At 37.3% G+C, this 17,154-nt stretch overlaps 1 protein-coding gene across 4 annotated transcripts in view; it reads left to right on the top strand.

The window, feature by feature from the left end:
• The window catches only part of SUCO (SUN domain containing ossification factor), a 55,499-nt gene extending 38,696 nt beyond the window's left edge, over nt 1-16,803 (top strand). For 3 of the 4 annotated variants that reach the window (XM_088153079.1, XM_088153078.1, XM_088153077.1), the window contains 8 exons: nt 266-350; nt 726-1,862; nt 3,058-3,145; nt 4,554-4,658; nt 6,393-6,547; nt 7,787-7,878; nt 14,840-14,895; nt 14,978-16,803. In XM_088153079.1, coding sequence (XP_088009205.1) covers nt 266-350; nt 726-1,862; nt 3,058-3,145; nt 4,554-4,658; nt 6,393-6,547; nt 7,787-7,878; nt 14,840-14,895; nt 14,978-15,424 — 2,165 coding nt within the window. In that variant the 3' untranslated portion in view covers nt 15,425-16,803. Of the gene's footprint in view, nt 1-265; nt 351-725; nt 1,863-3,057; nt 3,146-4,553; nt 4,659-6,392; nt 6,548-7,786; nt 7,879-13,755; nt 14,815-14,839; nt 14,896-14,977 lie in introns of those variants that run through there. The other variant, XM_088153080.1, reaches the window with a different exon arrangement.
• The last annotated feature ends 351 nt before the right edge of the window (nt 16,804-17,154 follow it).

Below are 17,154 nucleotides of genomic sequence, written 5' to 3'. Positions count from 1 at the left end.
TTCTTGAAAGATGTCCATTCAGGACCTGGAATTGAGACAACAGTGAGACAACAATTACTGATTATTTGTGTGCCATATGGAGCCCCTGTAGTGAGAAAGTGTAAATCTTATTAAGTAAATAAATGTTACACATTGAATGGTATACCAGCAAATTAAAAGCAACTAATAAAGTTTACATTAATATCTGAAACTCTTTATTTCTTCTATAACCATAATCCAATTCAATGAAAATTTATGTAATTAAATCTGTATGTCTTTTCGATAGGAAACAAGAACATTTCTGACAACACAACTGCCACTTCCAGAGCAACACCAAAACTGCCAGAGCCAACTACTGTTCCTTCTTTAGAGTAAGTGATGTGTGCTAGATAGTCTAATCTCAATGTCTTTTGGTAAATTAGAAAAAAAAATTAAACTATAAAGGAACATCAAACAGAGTCTGTTTGCTTATCCAAGGTGTTATCTTTTTATCCTTGAAATATGTAAGCTACAAAAATTGAGAAATCTAGAGATAAAAATTAGTTTCCCTCTGAGACATTCCTTCCACAAGTAAAAATGAAAACATTTCCTTCTAACTTGTGCGTAAAATGGTTTGGATATGCTTAGAAATTTATAAAAAAAAATCATGAACAAGTGAAAGAATATTAATTCCTGCAACCACCCTTTTTTTAAAGGATGTACTGAAGTACATGTTTATTCAACTAATTTTCAACTTGTGTTTGTAGACTTGTTTCTCCAGAAACACCACAGACTGAAAAGGAGATGTTAGTTTTGGAAATAACAGGAGAGAGACCAATTGTTCAGCTTGTCCATGAATATGAGGAAGAAGTCAGTCAGTCAACAGTGACCCTGCTGCCAAGTGATGAACAAGAAGAGGAAATATCATGGTTTGAGCATGAAACACAGATCTATTGTTATGATCTGATCACAGCCTGTTGTATTTCTAGTTTTTCAGAATACATATTCAAGTGGTGTTCAGCAATAGCAGTTCTCCATCACCCCCACAGTAGAACTGATACCATTTTGGAAGAACATAATTCTGTTACTGTTTCACAGATACAGCTAGTTCCAACCAAATCATTGCATACTTTGGAACATGAGCATTCTTCAGAGATACCAGATGTCTTAATTGTAGACCTATCTGAAACTGCAATAGGTGTTCTAAGTAGCGTGTTAGATGAGGCTACGGTTAATCAGACTGAAGTTACCTTTGAACTGGAGCCCAGTCATCCGCAGACTGTGTCACAGTCCATCCTCTTAGATGTTACAACAGGAACCACATCACCATCTACAATAGAGGTGTCCTCTGAGCCTACAAAATATGAAACTGTATCTGAAAGTCCAGAGATTCTTTCCCAAGAGGAAATTCTTGCTGAAGAAGATAGAATTGTAGTATCTCTTACAGAGAAACCTTCTACATCCAGTATTGTAACTGAATTCAGGGTGATGAACACAGAAGAAAAAATCTCTACCGAAACTGCTTCAAAGCCAACAGAAATTGTTCCACCGTCTGAATGTACAGTAGCCATAGAAAGCTATGGTGTAGAAACAAAAGTTAGTTCTTCAGAAACAGAAAAGCAAGAGGTGTCACTTGTGGAATCGCCATCTTTGGAAATAAAAGAAGATGAGCAGACTGTTGAGGAAACATTTCTTGCAATTTCCGTTTCTGGTGGGTTGCCAAGAACTGCCACCGACTTTTATGCTGAACTACAGAATTCCACAGACTTAGGCTACGCAAATGGGAATCTTGTTCATGGGTCAAATCAAAAAGAGTCTGTTTTTATGAGACTCAATAATCGCATTAAAGCCTTGGAAGTAAATATGTCTCTCAGTAGTCGCTACTTGGAAGAACTAAGTCAGAGGTATGAGTAACAGTGGAATTCTTACATTCTGATTTTTAAAAAAAGTTTCATGAAATATATCCTTCACACAGGTAGTCCTTGAGTTACGTTGGCAGTTGGGACCGGGATTGCCATCACTAAGTGATGCAGTCATAAACCATGATGTTATGTGACCACATCACTTAGTGGCAGCAATCCAGGCAGTCCTGGTTGCTGTTATAACCCAAAACACAGAGGTCTTAAGGGGGAATCAGGGCCTCCCAGGTAAGAAGTGCAGGGGTGCCACAAGGGGGTGGGGGAGGCCCAGTGCAGGCTGTACACGAGTTGATAAGGGGGTGCTGCAGAGCGGCAAGAGCACAGGAAGGGCTGGGGGGAAGGAGGGTGCATTGTGTGTGAGCAAAGGGGGGAAGAAGGGTGCGGTGCAAGGGAAGGAGGGAGAGCATGGTGCATGCAAGTGAAGGGGGAAGGAGGGCATGGTGCGTGTGTGCATGTGAGCGAAGGGGGGAAAGGATGTGTGTGTGAGCGAAGGGAGAAGGAGGGCACGATGCATGCGTGCGGAGAAAGGGCATGGTGTGTATATGTGTGTGCGAATGAAAGGGGATGCGCGTGTGTGTGCAAGCAAAGGGGGAAGGAGGGTGCAGTGCATGCGAGCGCAGAAAGGCCGGGAGGAGGACTTACCCAAGCAGTTTGCAACCTTCCCTACTGGCTTCTCCATTGACTTTGCTTGTTGGAAGCCAGCAGGGAAGGTCACAAATGGCAGTCACATGACCATGGGACACTGCAACTGGTCGTAAGTGCGAGCTGATTGCCAAGCACCTGAATTGTGTTCACATGACCACTGGGGTGCTGATCAGTCCCTTCGTTCAGTGCCATCAAATGGTCTCTGAATGAATGGACGTTAAATGAGGACTGCCTGTATTTATTAATGCACAGAGAAATGATTCTCTAAAATTTTGAATAAGAAAATAAGGAATGTCCAGTATAGGATTCAAGTATTAAAAAATAAGTAATTGTTGTGCAAAGCACCTTTGGGTACAGTCCCAAAAATAATTTGAATTACAACGTTCCTTTCCTTTGAAGAGATTTAAAGATTGCTAGAAGTTCTCATCAGTTGAGCAGTCTCACAAACTATTCTAAGAGGGGGGTTCTTTTGCTTTTCATGACAAAATTGAGAAGAAATGAGGAATGGGTACTAAGATTCCCTTTTACTTTGTAGGTATCGAAAGCAAATGGAAGAAATGCAGAAGGCTTTTAATAAAACAATAATAAAGCTTCAGAATACTTCATGCATAGCAGAACAGCAGGTGTGTGCAAACCTATTTTTTATTATCTGTAACTTAATGGTTTTAAAATTCAAGAAACAAGTTTATTTTACAGATAGTCCTCAAGTTACAATGGCAATTGGGACTGGGATTGCTGTTGCTAAGCAATGAAGTCATAAAGTACAATGTCATGTGACTTCATCACTTAGTGACAGTAATCCTGGCATTCCCAGTTGCTGTGCGAGTCATTAAGTGGGAAGAGATGGGAGTCCCAGGCAAGGAGCACAGGGGGTGGGATGTGCTATGGGCAGGCACTATGGAGTGCAGGCAGGTTGACGAGGGCCCTCAGAGGTTTTGGGAGGGCTGGCGGAGGCCTCGGGGATGGGAGGTGCTGTGGGCGTGGGGTGCTATGGAATACAAGATCCCTGGGATCTCATACTCTAGCAGGCCCCCCAGGGAGAAAAAGCAGCAGGAGCCACTTACTGGAGCAATTTGCAATCTTCCCTGGTGGCTTCCCCATTGACTTTGCTTGTGGGAAGCCAGCAGGGAAGGTCGCAAATGGTGATCATGTAATACAGCTTTCTGTGATATCATATTCATGATTGGAGCACCTAGATCACAATCATATGACCACAGGGATGCTTTGATGGCTGGAACTTTGAGGACCGGTTGTAAGTCCATTTTTTCAGTGCCGCCATAACTTTGAACAGTCGCTGAACAAATGGACATAAGCCAAGGACTTCCTTTATTTCAAAGGCAGTTTTTGCAGTATCAAGAGTAGTTAACACTTCCTTATGATGGTTTAATGGATTTCTTATTAATCAAAAAATTAAGACTGCTCCTTGATTCATCCACTCTATTAGCATGACTAAGTGACTGTATTTAGTTTTAGGGGAAATGGGTCAGACACAGGAGAGATTGCCTACAGAAATCACTTGTTTTTTTCCTTCCCCCCTTCCCCCCTTGCTGAGTGAAGAGATTGGAGAAGAAGGGATCACGAGAGAGAGAGAGCAGGCACACAATGGGGAATATACCAAACTCTTTGTGCAGTGTGCTTGTGGCTACCGGCACCAACGCATTGCTTTTGATGTGTATTCCCCATTGTGTGCCTTCTTACTCTCTTGTAATCCCTTCCTCTCTGAATGTAAATATAAACAATTCCATTCTTGTTAATTATCCTAGTGCCCGGGTAAGCATTCCAAGGGGCAGGAGTGGTTGGGAGGCAAACAAAAGCAGAAGGTTTGAAATTGATTAGTCTGGTCAGTTTTGAGCTGGAAAGCAGTCTTGGTCACAGGATTTCCCACTTAGCCATGGTGTTGCCAGTTCCAATTGTGGTTGCTTAATTAGGACTACCTGTATTATCCAATTTCAGCAATACTGCGTTTCTGTATAGTAAATACCTTTCAAGACTAAAAAAAAAAGTATTTTGGTTTTTTTCCTATTTATCTAGGATTTGAAACAGACAGAGGCCATCCAGCTTCTGCAGGCTCAACTAACAAACATGACACTTGTTGTTTCCAATCTGTCATCAACAGTAGCTGAACTAAAAAGAGAGGTAAATATCTGAATAATATGAAAGAAAAATGTTTTCTAAGTTTAGAATTCCCATTGTATATAGGTACCAATATTTATATATTGAGTACTGTGTTTTTTTAGAATGTTAAATACTAGTAATGGGCTAGTTTCATAGAGGATAGATCATACAGTTTCTATGCCACAGTGCTGACACATTTTCTAAGCTGGAATGCATTGTGGAGACCATAACTAAAACTTGATTGTTTCATGTGAAAAGATGCCTACAATTTGAAGATTTGCTTTGTGTCGCCAACAGTTTGAACAAAATACTTTAAAGTATTTTGAAGAGGTTTTCTATGTTATCATAAGCTCCTTATCATAATAGGAAGAATGAAAAGATAGCCAGTAACAAATTTATGACAGGCTTCCTACTGTAGTTAGCTGAAGGCTGATATAATTAGGTCCAATTATGATACAAATAGAGCTATTCCCATTACTGACATAAGGCTGTACTATTATGACTGCATACAAACAAATATGAGTTCTCCTTGCCTTTTACAGTAATTTTTAAGAGAATTGTAGAAATTTGTATCATAGAATAGGCTTACATTAGGGAGATTACATACATGGTTGAATCTATTTCATTTCCAATCAGTAAGGTCATGCTATTGAATACTGTCCGTCATAGCTGTCACTCTGTCCAACTTAAAGGGATACATGTGGGGGCTATAACAGGAAAAAGCTTGGAGCAGGATGAGCAACTGTGTGCTGGAGCAACTGCTGTAAGTAGCAACAGGATAGCTGCATTCTATAGAATGAGACATTTTCGTCTCTCTGTGTCTCATCAATTCTCCACAGTCTGTACAATCATTAATTATCATAGCCTAAAATGAGTTTTGCCACTTAGCTGGCTGCTAGATTATTCTGTTTCAAGCACAAAGGAAGATCTTTTGGCACAAGTGACATGCTTGAAATTTTCACTAAGTATCATGAGTGAACAGTACTTATTCATAACATGGCTGCTGTCGTTGAGTGTGATCAGGTAGAAAACACCCATTTCACAGAGAGGCTAAGAGAAAATTACTTGTCTGAGATCCTGAAAATGTCACAGAAGGAACCTGAGCCCTAAAATACAAACTCTCTTCTTGGCACTTGAAAGTTAACAGCTTGGTCTCTCTGTCTCTGTTTGTTAAGAGCCTGCAAGATCCATTTCAGTCATGCCCCTCAGGATCACCCACATGCAAATTCAAAAACACAGACACAAACTCCTCCCCCCCCAAAAAAACAATTAGGTTACTCTCTAGGCTTTTCTAATCTTTCCTGATATTCTTTGCAGCCCTTCCCACCCTAGCTCCAAACTCCTCCTATATACCAGATTGCCCTGCAATCTCCCTTATTGCATCCCAAATCTCCCCACTTCCTCTTTCAGCTTCAAGGGAACACTTCCAGAGGAGAACTAGCTTCCTTCTGTTGACCTTACTTCTGGACAACATATCTGGGAAATAAAAATGACTAGAGGCAAGAACTTTGAAACATTCCTGGCTGCCTGGGAAAGAAATTAAACACCAAAACACAAATAGAATTAAATCACAAATAGAAAAGGGACTATTTGAGGATATATTTGAAAAGTATTTGGGGACAATTGCATCTTCAGGGATCCCGTTACTTAATTAGCTATAGGTAAAACTTAATATCATATAGATGCTCAGTTACGTATATATGGTTGCTTCTATATTTAACCATGATTATACAATCTATACAATTTCTTTTTTAGGTTTCAGATCACCAGAGTTACCTTGTGATTTCTTTGATATTCTGTGCCATCCTAGTTTTTATGTTTTTTCTGCAACGTTGCAAAAACAAGCCAGAATTGAATAATGATTACTTCTCAAAAGTTCTCAAAAGTAATCACTATCCTAGTCCCAAAAGGTAACTTATTTTTCAGGTTTGTTTGTGTAGTGACTATATTATCTTAGCCTAGATGAAGCAGGAAAACTAAGATCAACTACAAATATGAGTAAATTTATATAATGCTTTTCACTATATAAATATGTAGAATAAAAGATGTATTAAGTGTGAAATTTATCAAATGGCTTTTTCAAAGAATCTTGCCACTCAGGCTAACTTGTAGATAGGTCATCAAAAATAGGGGAGCGTCAGCAGTTGCCCACTCTTCTAGTGAGAAATAAAATAAGCTATTTCAGTATTTATCTCCGTTTAGCATACTTGAAACAGCAAACACAAAAAAGAAAGTTAGCCACACCCAATTGCAGAATGTTATTACCCCCTCTCCTATGGGCCCTGACTACCAAAATAACCGCAAGAAAATGGCCTCTCCCTTGTAAAGACAAGAGCTGATGACTCTGTCCATTTAGAAGCCCACTCAGTGAGAACTAACACATACGCAGTTCAAGAATTTGCTCCACATTTGGTTCTGATTTCTCATTTTGCTATAAGTTCACAATGCACATCATGCTTTACTTCATGCGTTCCATAAAGTGAGTTTCTTATCCAATGGTATGAAGTTTCTTAGTTTGTTAGTTTTTGTACTAACAAATTTGGATCAGTTATCAAAGTTTCTGAGCCTGTTTCCACTTGATACACTTTATACAAATGCCTCCAAATTTATGTTCGTTAATCTGAAGAGATTTGAAATAGCATATTATCACATTTATCCATCAGAATAAATTTGGCTAAAAAGTTATCCTGTATTTAGAAAGGAGGTTCACATTTAATGGCTATGAAATAATATCATTTTTGGAAATTTGTCTTGCCTAACCAGCAAAATAGGTTTGATAACTATCCCAAATTTGATAAATAAATTTTTCCTATGAGTGCACAATGCTTCCCCAAATGTTGGGGAACCACAACTCCCAACAAATATAGTCAATTCAGAAGGATTCCAGGAAATTCAGCTCAGCAGTACCTGCAGGACTATACATTGTACACTCCTTGGGGATTTGTAAACTTCGAATTGCATGTAAACTTCCCTGGCAGTATAAAGCTGATACCCAGAAACACAATCCATTTGCTCTAAACTCTTGTGCTACAGGACACTGGAAAAATAGAAACAATAGGTGTCACAAAACAAGTCTTGGTTTTAGAACTTGGATTCTAAAGCTATTTAATGTACCTTTGGAGATAAGGTGGTATGTTTTTCTCCTGCAGGTGTATTTCCTCCTATGATGATATGAACGTGAAAAGAAGAACCTCCTTTCCACTCACAAGGTCTCAGTCTTTTCAGCTAAACAGCAAAGAAGGTAAGGATAGCTATGTTTTCGTTAACTTGTTGCTACAGATTGCTGGTAAAACCTGTACTGTATTTGAGTGCAGAACAGTTTTTATAATATGCACTATAATTTGGTGCAAGAATATTAACATTAATGCAATTAAAATCTTCTGTTAGGTAGTCAGATTTTTTGTGTGTGTTAGCATTATTTGAGTGGCTGTATAATCGAGCAGACCCAAGACCAGCAAGTGCTGCTATCTTTAGCAGTCCCTCTTCACCAGAGGCTGATTTATCAGGAGGATTTTGGCTGTTTACCCCAATAGTGTATTTTCAAACTTGAGAATAAACAGATTTTGCTTTAGAAGTTAGAGATTGCAGTTGCTATTTGACTTTTAATTTAAGTTCCTTTATAAACTCATATAAACTGGTAGATCGTTACCAAATATAATAAATATTTGCTTCCCATGACACCACAAAGTCTTGTAGGGTCCTGTAGCATGGTACTTGTGGAAGACTGAAGATTTCAACAAGATCGAAACATTAGAGATAGCTTGTACATAGCTCACAAGGTTTTCGATCTTTGCCTTTATCATCTTGTCTTATCTCTGAAATTATGCCTGTTTCTTGCAGTTCCAGTACATGACCTTCCCACCCACCCCAAAAAGTAACCACAAACAGATTGAGTTGCAAACTGGCACATGGGCAAATTTTGTGAATTCCTTTGGAGTCAATGAAATTTAAATGCTTGCCTTGGTTACACTACCTTATACATCAAAATTGATTTAGAAGTAGCGTTGCCCAAGTAAAGACTGACAATGCGTTTTTTTCCTTGAGAAAAACAAGTTGTCTAGCTTGTGGAAAGTCCTGGTTCTAGCCCACATGGCTAGAAAAACAGATTTAATTTCATATCTGAATAAAAGATATTCCTTTTGACCCAGACAAGTTCCTCTCTTCATTGCAGAGAGGCAGGAGGGTGCTTATCTTTGAACAAGCCCTATCAAAAGAAGTGAAAAGACTCAATATTACATTTGTCACGATACACAAACACACACACATCACAATCATAGAGTACAGAAGTGTTGTTTGATGAGCATAACTCAGGCAAATTGCTTTATCCAGACTAGCAAATGTAAAGTAAAATAATTCCTACTTAATATCCCATCCCCCCAAGTTTCCAAGCCTAACAGATGGGCATGGTACAGGAAGGGGCATACATTTATATATAGGACACTTAAAATTTGTATATCAAATCAAATCAAATCTTTATTATGGTCATAGACCAGCATAAGGAGGGTGGGGTACAGCCAATTAAAAAGCATAAAAGATAAATTGGAGTTTATTAAAAAAAAAGTTTTGAAAAGCTAAAAGATATAAAACAAAAAGTATATATGTAAGAAACAATCTAAAAAGTTGGGGTAGGAGCATTTAATGGGTGTGGGGAGCATAAAGGTTACTATATGGAAGATTATCGAATTACAGAGCGCTCTAATATGAAGACCTATATGCTCATTAAGTCTAGTTTATGGCACAGATCATCATCTGACAAATTTTAATCACTGCTGTGCAGATCCTGCAACATTATATGTTATAGCAAGGTTGGTATCTGAAAACAGCAGAGATGTGTAAAATTATCCTATGCGCCCTGGGTATTTATGCAGTAATGGTGAGATGAGACTAGTACGAATGTCTCTGTAATACAGGCACTGGAGAAAGCACGTGCTCTGTTGTTTCTGTGTGTCCAGAGTCACAGGGGCATTGTCTCTCTGGGTAAGGGATCCTGTATTGGCCTTCAAGGGCTGCTGAGGGGAGGACATGGCATTGTGCCAGAGTAAAGGCCCTCTGGTGTTTAGGTACTTCAAGTTTAGTTAAGTATGTCATAGGGGAGGCAGAGTACCTGTTGATTTCACTGGCAATAAAGGTTGGGGACCTGGCTAGATCCAGTTGGCACTCTGTGTCTGCTACACATTGTTAAATGAGTGTTTTGGCCTGATCATATCCCATGCTGAGTAGACGATCTGGAGAGAAGCCCAAGGATGAGATTTTAGTTGCCACTGCCTGTTTTCATGTGGACTGAAAATTATCACTCATAGTTAATGGGGCAAGGCCAAGGGAAAAGATTTGTATGTTAATAGAGCAAAATAAATCCATTCAGTTATACTGGATTATACTTGATATAAAAATAATGTCCATAGAGAAAGATCTCCTTTGGAAAGACAGTGGGAATGCACAATTCAAGCCTTTGTTTCTGACGATAGCCTCATCCACTTTGGAATGCTACTTGAAAGAGTCCTGAAAAAGAAACAATGACAGCCAATAATATTGTTCATAGTCACCTTTGTCGAATACTCAGGTGTAGCTACTGGATATACACATCCCCCTCATGCTATTCCTTTTACTGCTTATGTATGACTCTTAATTGTTCGTTCCGTTTTCATCATCAAACATTACTGCCTTGGACTTATATATAATTTTTATTAAGAATTTTGATCATAATAGTAAAATTTAATACAAACTAAACTTAAAAAAAGAAAGGAGAATAGAAAGGAGTAAAAAGTGCAAAGAAAAAGAAGAAGAAGAAAGAGAAAAGTAAGAATATAATAAAGAGAAAAATATATAAAGAAGTTTCTTCCAACCTTCATCACAAGTATAAAGAAATTTAGTAAATCTTCACCCTCTCTAAAGATACAAACATTTATCTCTTCATCCCATATCCCATCTCTTTCTATAAACAAATACATCATCTTTTCAGTCCTGGTGTCAGCAGAAAGTCCATAAAGGGTAACCAGAAGTAACAATATATCCTGTGTTAACCTTGATCAAATAAACCAACTTTAGATTCCTTCTTTTTACTTCTAACAGTCTTAATCTTTAGTTCATTCAAATATTGTCATAGGATCTGATTTTTTTCATTTCTTCTTTGTCCCGTCACACAGAGTTCTTCAAGGCTTTAACAAGCCTCTTGCAAATCCAATAAGAAAAAATGATCCAGGTCACTCTGTCATTTGCATTTCCCTTTTTAAAACCTCAGCCAATTTCTTTTTAGATCCAGTGAAACATCCTTTTCTAAATCATTATCTTGGTCTGTCAGTTGTAAATCCAGTTTCGATGCCATCTCTATCTTGTCAGATAGAATTTGTTCTACATCTTCAATAACATAGAAGCAGGCATCATTACTGACGTTATTGATATTGTGACTACTATTTCCTGATTCCGTTCTTCAAAAGTCTCCTTCAGTATTTTTCCTGTCATAACATTTTGCATCATCTTACAGGCCTGTATGTCTTTCCTCTACCTAAAATCTTCAGTCCCCTCTAGTGTCCAGTTTTTGAAATCATGAAATTGCTTATCTATATTGTATCTTATAAAAACCAAAATAGGGTCTATTTCCTATGAGAGGCTGTTTGTATTTTATAATTAATTCCAAAAACTTATTATAAAAGTTTCAAGATTCCAATTTTATCTGGACCCTTAGTCCGTTTGTAACTTTCTAAGATCAAAATCTTATTTAGCTTTTTGCTACTTATTTCAGATTCTTTAAATTCTTAAGCTTATGATTACATTTTTATTTCATTCAGGATTAAAGGCAGACTCACCCAGCATTTTCAAACTTGTCATTCCGAAGGTCTCTAATAGGTTAGAAGTAGTTAATGAGCAATTTCTGAAAGTGATTAGAAAGTGAGGTTTGCAAACTTAGTGTCCTTTAAAAGTCTCTACCACAGTTGCAAGCAAGATGGCTAATCCTGTCATCTCCCAGTGCTCAAACCTGTGGAAAACTGCTGTCCTCTAGTCTCCTCACAAGGCACAGCCATCCGGAGTACATGTGGGCAATCTCCCATTCAATCCTTATTTTTCCAATTCCAGGTTCCAAGGAACTAGTCTACTCACCAGTTCCTTGGTCTTTGTCACGGTCACTGGCTCTGCTTTCACAGAGCCATCTTCAGTTTGCCATACTTCCCCCGGAGGTCCATTACTGTCTTGGACTTTTGTATATTTATTTTGAGATCCATACAATATACTACAAGCATTCCTTATATGTTTACCAATAAATACTTCAAACATCCCAAGGGACACTATATATTTTTGCCTTATTTTCTGCTGTACCATTTCCTAAATATTTCATTTATTTTCACAAATGTTTTGTATCCATCATAAACCACCCTTATCACATTTAACAATTAATATTCAGCTACATATTCTGCAAGATGTTTCAGCTTATCACTTTATCATATACTCTCTCTAAATCAATAAATATACAATAAGTTCTCATATTCCTAAATTTCTCAGTGATTTCAGTACCTCCTGATCAGCAAAAAGTCATGTTGTACTTTTGTACCATTTTAATCAGTTCAGGTGTGAGGCACAAATGAAGTCTTCAGCAGATTGCACAGCTACTTCAAAAGGGAATCCCACCCACATTTTAATATATCTTCAGTTACACCCTCTATCTCTGTAGTCTTACCATTTCTCAGTAGTCTCACAGCTTTTCATCATGTTTTTTCCTTGGGTAAAAATCATGTATACATTTGAAATATTCTTTTCTACATTGTCTCTGTGCAGTTTCACCCCAGTAATTTTCATTTTTAATTCCATTCATTCTGCTAGAAGCTCCTTATTTAGCCTTCTTAACCCACTTCTAAAAAGGTTTTTATTTCCATCAAAATCACTCTACATTTTCTTTGCTTCCATTTTAATTTTAACCATTACTTGTTGTCTTTGACTGTATTGTTTGCAACTATTTTTTTCCCTTTATAACATTATGCAATATCTTCCCTCATTTTTTGCAGCAGTCTTTCCCCATCCACAATCTTATTAGTATAAGTTCACACACTTAATCGTTTTTCGTAATTTTTGTCACTATGCTACCACATCTTCTTATGCCCACTTTTCATTAATTTAGTTGGGAGATTAAGCTGTCTTCTAATACTTTTTCACATAGCACTTTTACTTTATTTTCCTGAGTCATTCTGATTTCACTCTTATTTCTCTTACTTCTTTCCTTCCATTCCATACCATCAAGATACAGTCTTGATACTACCAACAACAATCTGTCCAATATTCAGAATCTCTCATCATCCTTGTATCCTTCATTAATTTCAGTCTTTCATCATGAACAGTCAAATCAATTGTTCATTCCTTTGTCATATGTACATAGATTAGATTTCCATACTCTCACTCTCACTTGTTCCCACTCATCCATTCATATGATCTAGCCAAAACAAACAAAAATTGCCTCGATCACATTCATTCATAGTGTTTCATATTTTTCCTAGAACTCATCTTTATCATCTTTTTATATTCTTTCACTGGTACATAGCATGCTGTAATGCCAACTTATGGATACCTACTCTCATGCACATCCATAACAACCTAGATTACACTATATTGTCTGACATAAATTTTAACGCTTTCATCCATAATTAAACATGTACATTGATTTGCATTTATTCATCCATGAATCCCAGAGTACAATGTACCTTAGAGATTACCTAGTTCAATCTCTGCCTGGTGCAGGAATCCATCATCCCAGCATTCCCAGCAGATGTGCATCTAGCCTCTGTTTAAACACTTCTAGTGAAGGAGAGTCCATATTCTGAGGCAGCCTGTTGCATTATTAAATAGGTTTTTACCATTAAGAAAGTTTACCTGATCTCCAAATGAATTTACTTCCCTGTAATATAAATCCATTGGTTCTTGTCCTATGTACTGGAATAGCCTTCAACAATTTGGCTCCATCTTCTACATGACAGACTTCTGATACTTGAAGACATCTACCATGTCTTTTCATAATCTTCTCTTCTCCAGGCTAAACTTACCCAACATCTCCAACTGTTCTTCATAAGTTTTTCTTGATAATTATGCTATCCATTCAATTGTGTCCGATCATGGCAATTATGTTTTTTCTTACCAGGCCCTTTTGGCTTTTTGTCCTCTGGACAGGCTCGAGTTTGTCCTTCCTGTAATGGGGCTCCCTAAATGTGACACAGTATTCTAAGTGTAGTCTGACCAGCATAGAGAAGTATGATGGCTTCCTTTGATCTTGATCCTATAATTCTGTTGACGTAACCTAGGATTGCATTTACCTGTTTTATTTGTTTATTACAAGTGCTAACACACACACACACACTTACTTATTCCTTCCAAATAATTAACAAGCACCATAGTAGAATAATATGTTACTGCTGAACAGTTTTCTCTCTCAAGTCCTTGAGCTTAGTTTTGGCAGTTACCTTGCTTTTGTGGGAAAAACATCACATTCCCACCAATGTCATAGCTTTTCCTTCACACCTAGCAAACTCTGTTTATATTTTATTTTGGTGACAGACAGATATGAAGATATCTTTAAGTTTCCACTTTGGGGGCACTTATCCTTCTTTCCATATTATCTGAGATACACTATGAACATAATATAGTGTATTCTTTATACAATTTAAAGTGTACCAAATAGCCACATAATTGGGCAGTTTGGAACAGGTTCTCCCCAGGCAACCAACAGAACTCTGCCTAAGGATCATCTTGCCACTTCACTGCCATCTCCTGTGCCCAGATCAGAAAGTGCTCCTACTTCTGCTCAAGCTCCATCCCATAGACCATTTCTCTTCATCTGTTTTGTCATATTCCATAAAGGAAAGGACAAGGTCCCCAGTGATGTGTCAGGATACAGATTCTAAAAGTCTAATTCAAAGAAGTTATGTATGATTGCTTTCTTAATCTCCATCTGCAGTTTTCTTAATTGTTTGCTGGACATCTGTTTGGCTAGAAATTTAACTATAACTAACAAGAAATATGGCTTAAGTATGTATAACATGCCCTCAATAGCGTAAAATCTACTCAAAGAACAAGAACCAACTGTAAATTCATCACTTATATTGATGATATATCTTTTTGTTTGTTTGTTTTATTGACCTTTAATGTTACTTTGTCTTAATAAAAAAGAATATATCTAATATATGTAAAAGTACTAGGGTACTATCTATATGTTTTTTTCCTTTTAGTGGACCCAGATGACTTCTACATTGTAGAACCATTGAAGTTTTCCCCAGAAAAAAAGGTATGTTATTATATAAACCTGTCCTAAGAGCAACAAATGAGTTAAAAAGCTCTCACTTATCAATACTATTTTTCTTTTTTAGAAGAAGCGTTGCAAATATAAAAATGAGAAAATTGAAACAGTCAAGCCAGTAGCTGAGCCAATGCATCAGGTAGCTAATGGAGAAATAAAAAGCAAGAAGACTTTTACAAATCAGAGAGACTTCTCTAATATTGGTGATGTGTATCACTCTTTGTACAAAGGCCCCCCATCAGAAGGAAGCTCAGAAACCTCATCACAATCCGAAGAGTCCTACTTCTGTGGCATTTCAGCATGCACAGGTTTGTGCAATGGGCAAATCCAAAAGACAAAAACTGAGAAGAGAACTCTTAAACGAAGACGATCTAAAGTCCCAGAACAGGAGAAGCTCATAAAAACTTTAATACAGACTAAGACGGGGTCCTTGCCAAGCTTGCACGATATCATCAAAGGAAACAAAGATTTAACTGTGGGAACATTTGGTGTCACAGCTGTTTCTGGACACCTTTAAATTTTATTGAACTCTTCATAGTGGAAGTTTTTGTATGACAAATTCTGTTGTATTTGGGTGATAGGGTAAAAGAGAATATTGGGGAGCATCTAGATTTTTTGGTGGTTATTTTGAAAACAAGTAGCATTGTGTCAACAATTTTTCAAAGCTGCTTTTTTATATCAGTTTTCCCCAACCAGTGTTCTACACAATTCCCATTATCCCCTGTCAGCATGCCTAGTACTTGCTGGTCAGGGATTATAAGAATTCCAAAGTATCCAGGGGGCAGCTGATTGTGGAAAGCTATTCAATAACTGGGGGATGGATGAAGACTGGGACATGGGGACTAATTTTATACAGTGTTTTTTAGAAACTAAGGTCATGAACCCAGTTTAAACTGAACAGAGTTAAAGCACGAGGATCCCATTTTGCTATGGTTCTGTTTCTTGCACCTTTCCATATTTATGTGCCTTTTGTATATTTGTAATATCCCTGGGGGGGAAACATTGATTTTCAAAGTTATGTCATGTGGGAATATAACACTACGGTGTCATAGAATCATATTTAGGCCTCTAGTGAGGATAAATTATATGACTTGGATACCACAAAAATATTGTCAGGTAGACTTTCTTTCTCTGTAGGTAATAATTAATGTTACTCCTTGATGGAACCATACCTCTGGAAGATGTGAAGCTCACTTTCAAACTAAGTTAACAGGAATAATCAGCATGGTGGTCTTTAATTTTCTTTAATTGTCTTCCTGTTCTAAGAAATTGAGAGAAGAACCAGTTGCCTCCATTCTGGATAAAATCAACCGTCAGTAGAAACACAATAGTGAATTTAATGCTTGACACAATCTGTATTCTGTTCCAAAAATATGTCCATTTTTTTGTATTTGATAACACAAATGTGCTGTGTGTGTGTGAATGTGTATGTGCTTTTTCATTTGACTTAATTTTTATTGTGTAGCTGAAATGCGAGTACATCAGGCTGAATGGATAGGGAAGGTCTTTGGGGGGAGTTTCAAGATGATGTTGTATAAGTTAACTTATTGAGCACTTTCAATAGTGCCTCCTTGTTTTCTTTTCTTAAAAGAGCTAATGCCTTTTCTAAATTTCATATGTAATGTGACTTATTTAAAAGTCTTTGTTTAGCAGCTTTCATGTAAGTTTGGGTACTTTTTACAGTGATATACTTAGTCTACACCGCTAATGAGATGGACTTTTTAAAAGAACATGAATTGAGAAGTGGGCCCAAACCAGAATGAGAGTCAGAAGGGTTAGACTGTGTGAATCATACAAAATTGTGGCACTAGGACATGTAATAAAGAACAGATTTATGGTGCCAGTAGAAACTGTGAATTTCAAAATAAATTTGAACACTTGTATTTAAAATGTTTACTTACTTTGTTTTTCTCTAAGGCTAGGCTTTCTCACTGGGTGATCCTGGGTTCAGTTAGTATTTTTGATCATTCTTTGCATATCATGTTTCCATTGCCCCTTGCAGTGTTGCTGCACCTTTATCCTCACCCATTCTATCTACTGCTATTACAGTGTTATATCTCTTATAGAACAAGATAGTCTTTGCTAAATAGGGATATTATTATATTATGCTTCACATAATAATATCCTTGTGGTAAAGTAAAATTGTGGCAGCTGTATTCATAATGAATCATTTACAAAGACATTAAGTAATGTTTAATGTTTAATGTTAGGGAGTGTACAAAAGATTTAGGACAAAGAAGGATCTTG

This window comes from Python bivittatus, unplaced genomic scaffold (genome assembly GCF_059951505.1).
Source record: "Python bivittatus isolate LINGU-HERP-01145 unplaced genomic scaffold, Pbiv_v1 ctg000700_np1212, whole genome shotgun sequence".
Taxonomy (NCBI): domain Eukaryota; kingdom Metazoa; phylum Chordata; class Lepidosauria; order Squamata; family Pythonidae; genus Python; species Python bivittatus.
The sequence above is the reverse complement of the archived record's forward strand: the minus strand, read 5'-3'. Positions and strand labels throughout refer to the sequence as shown.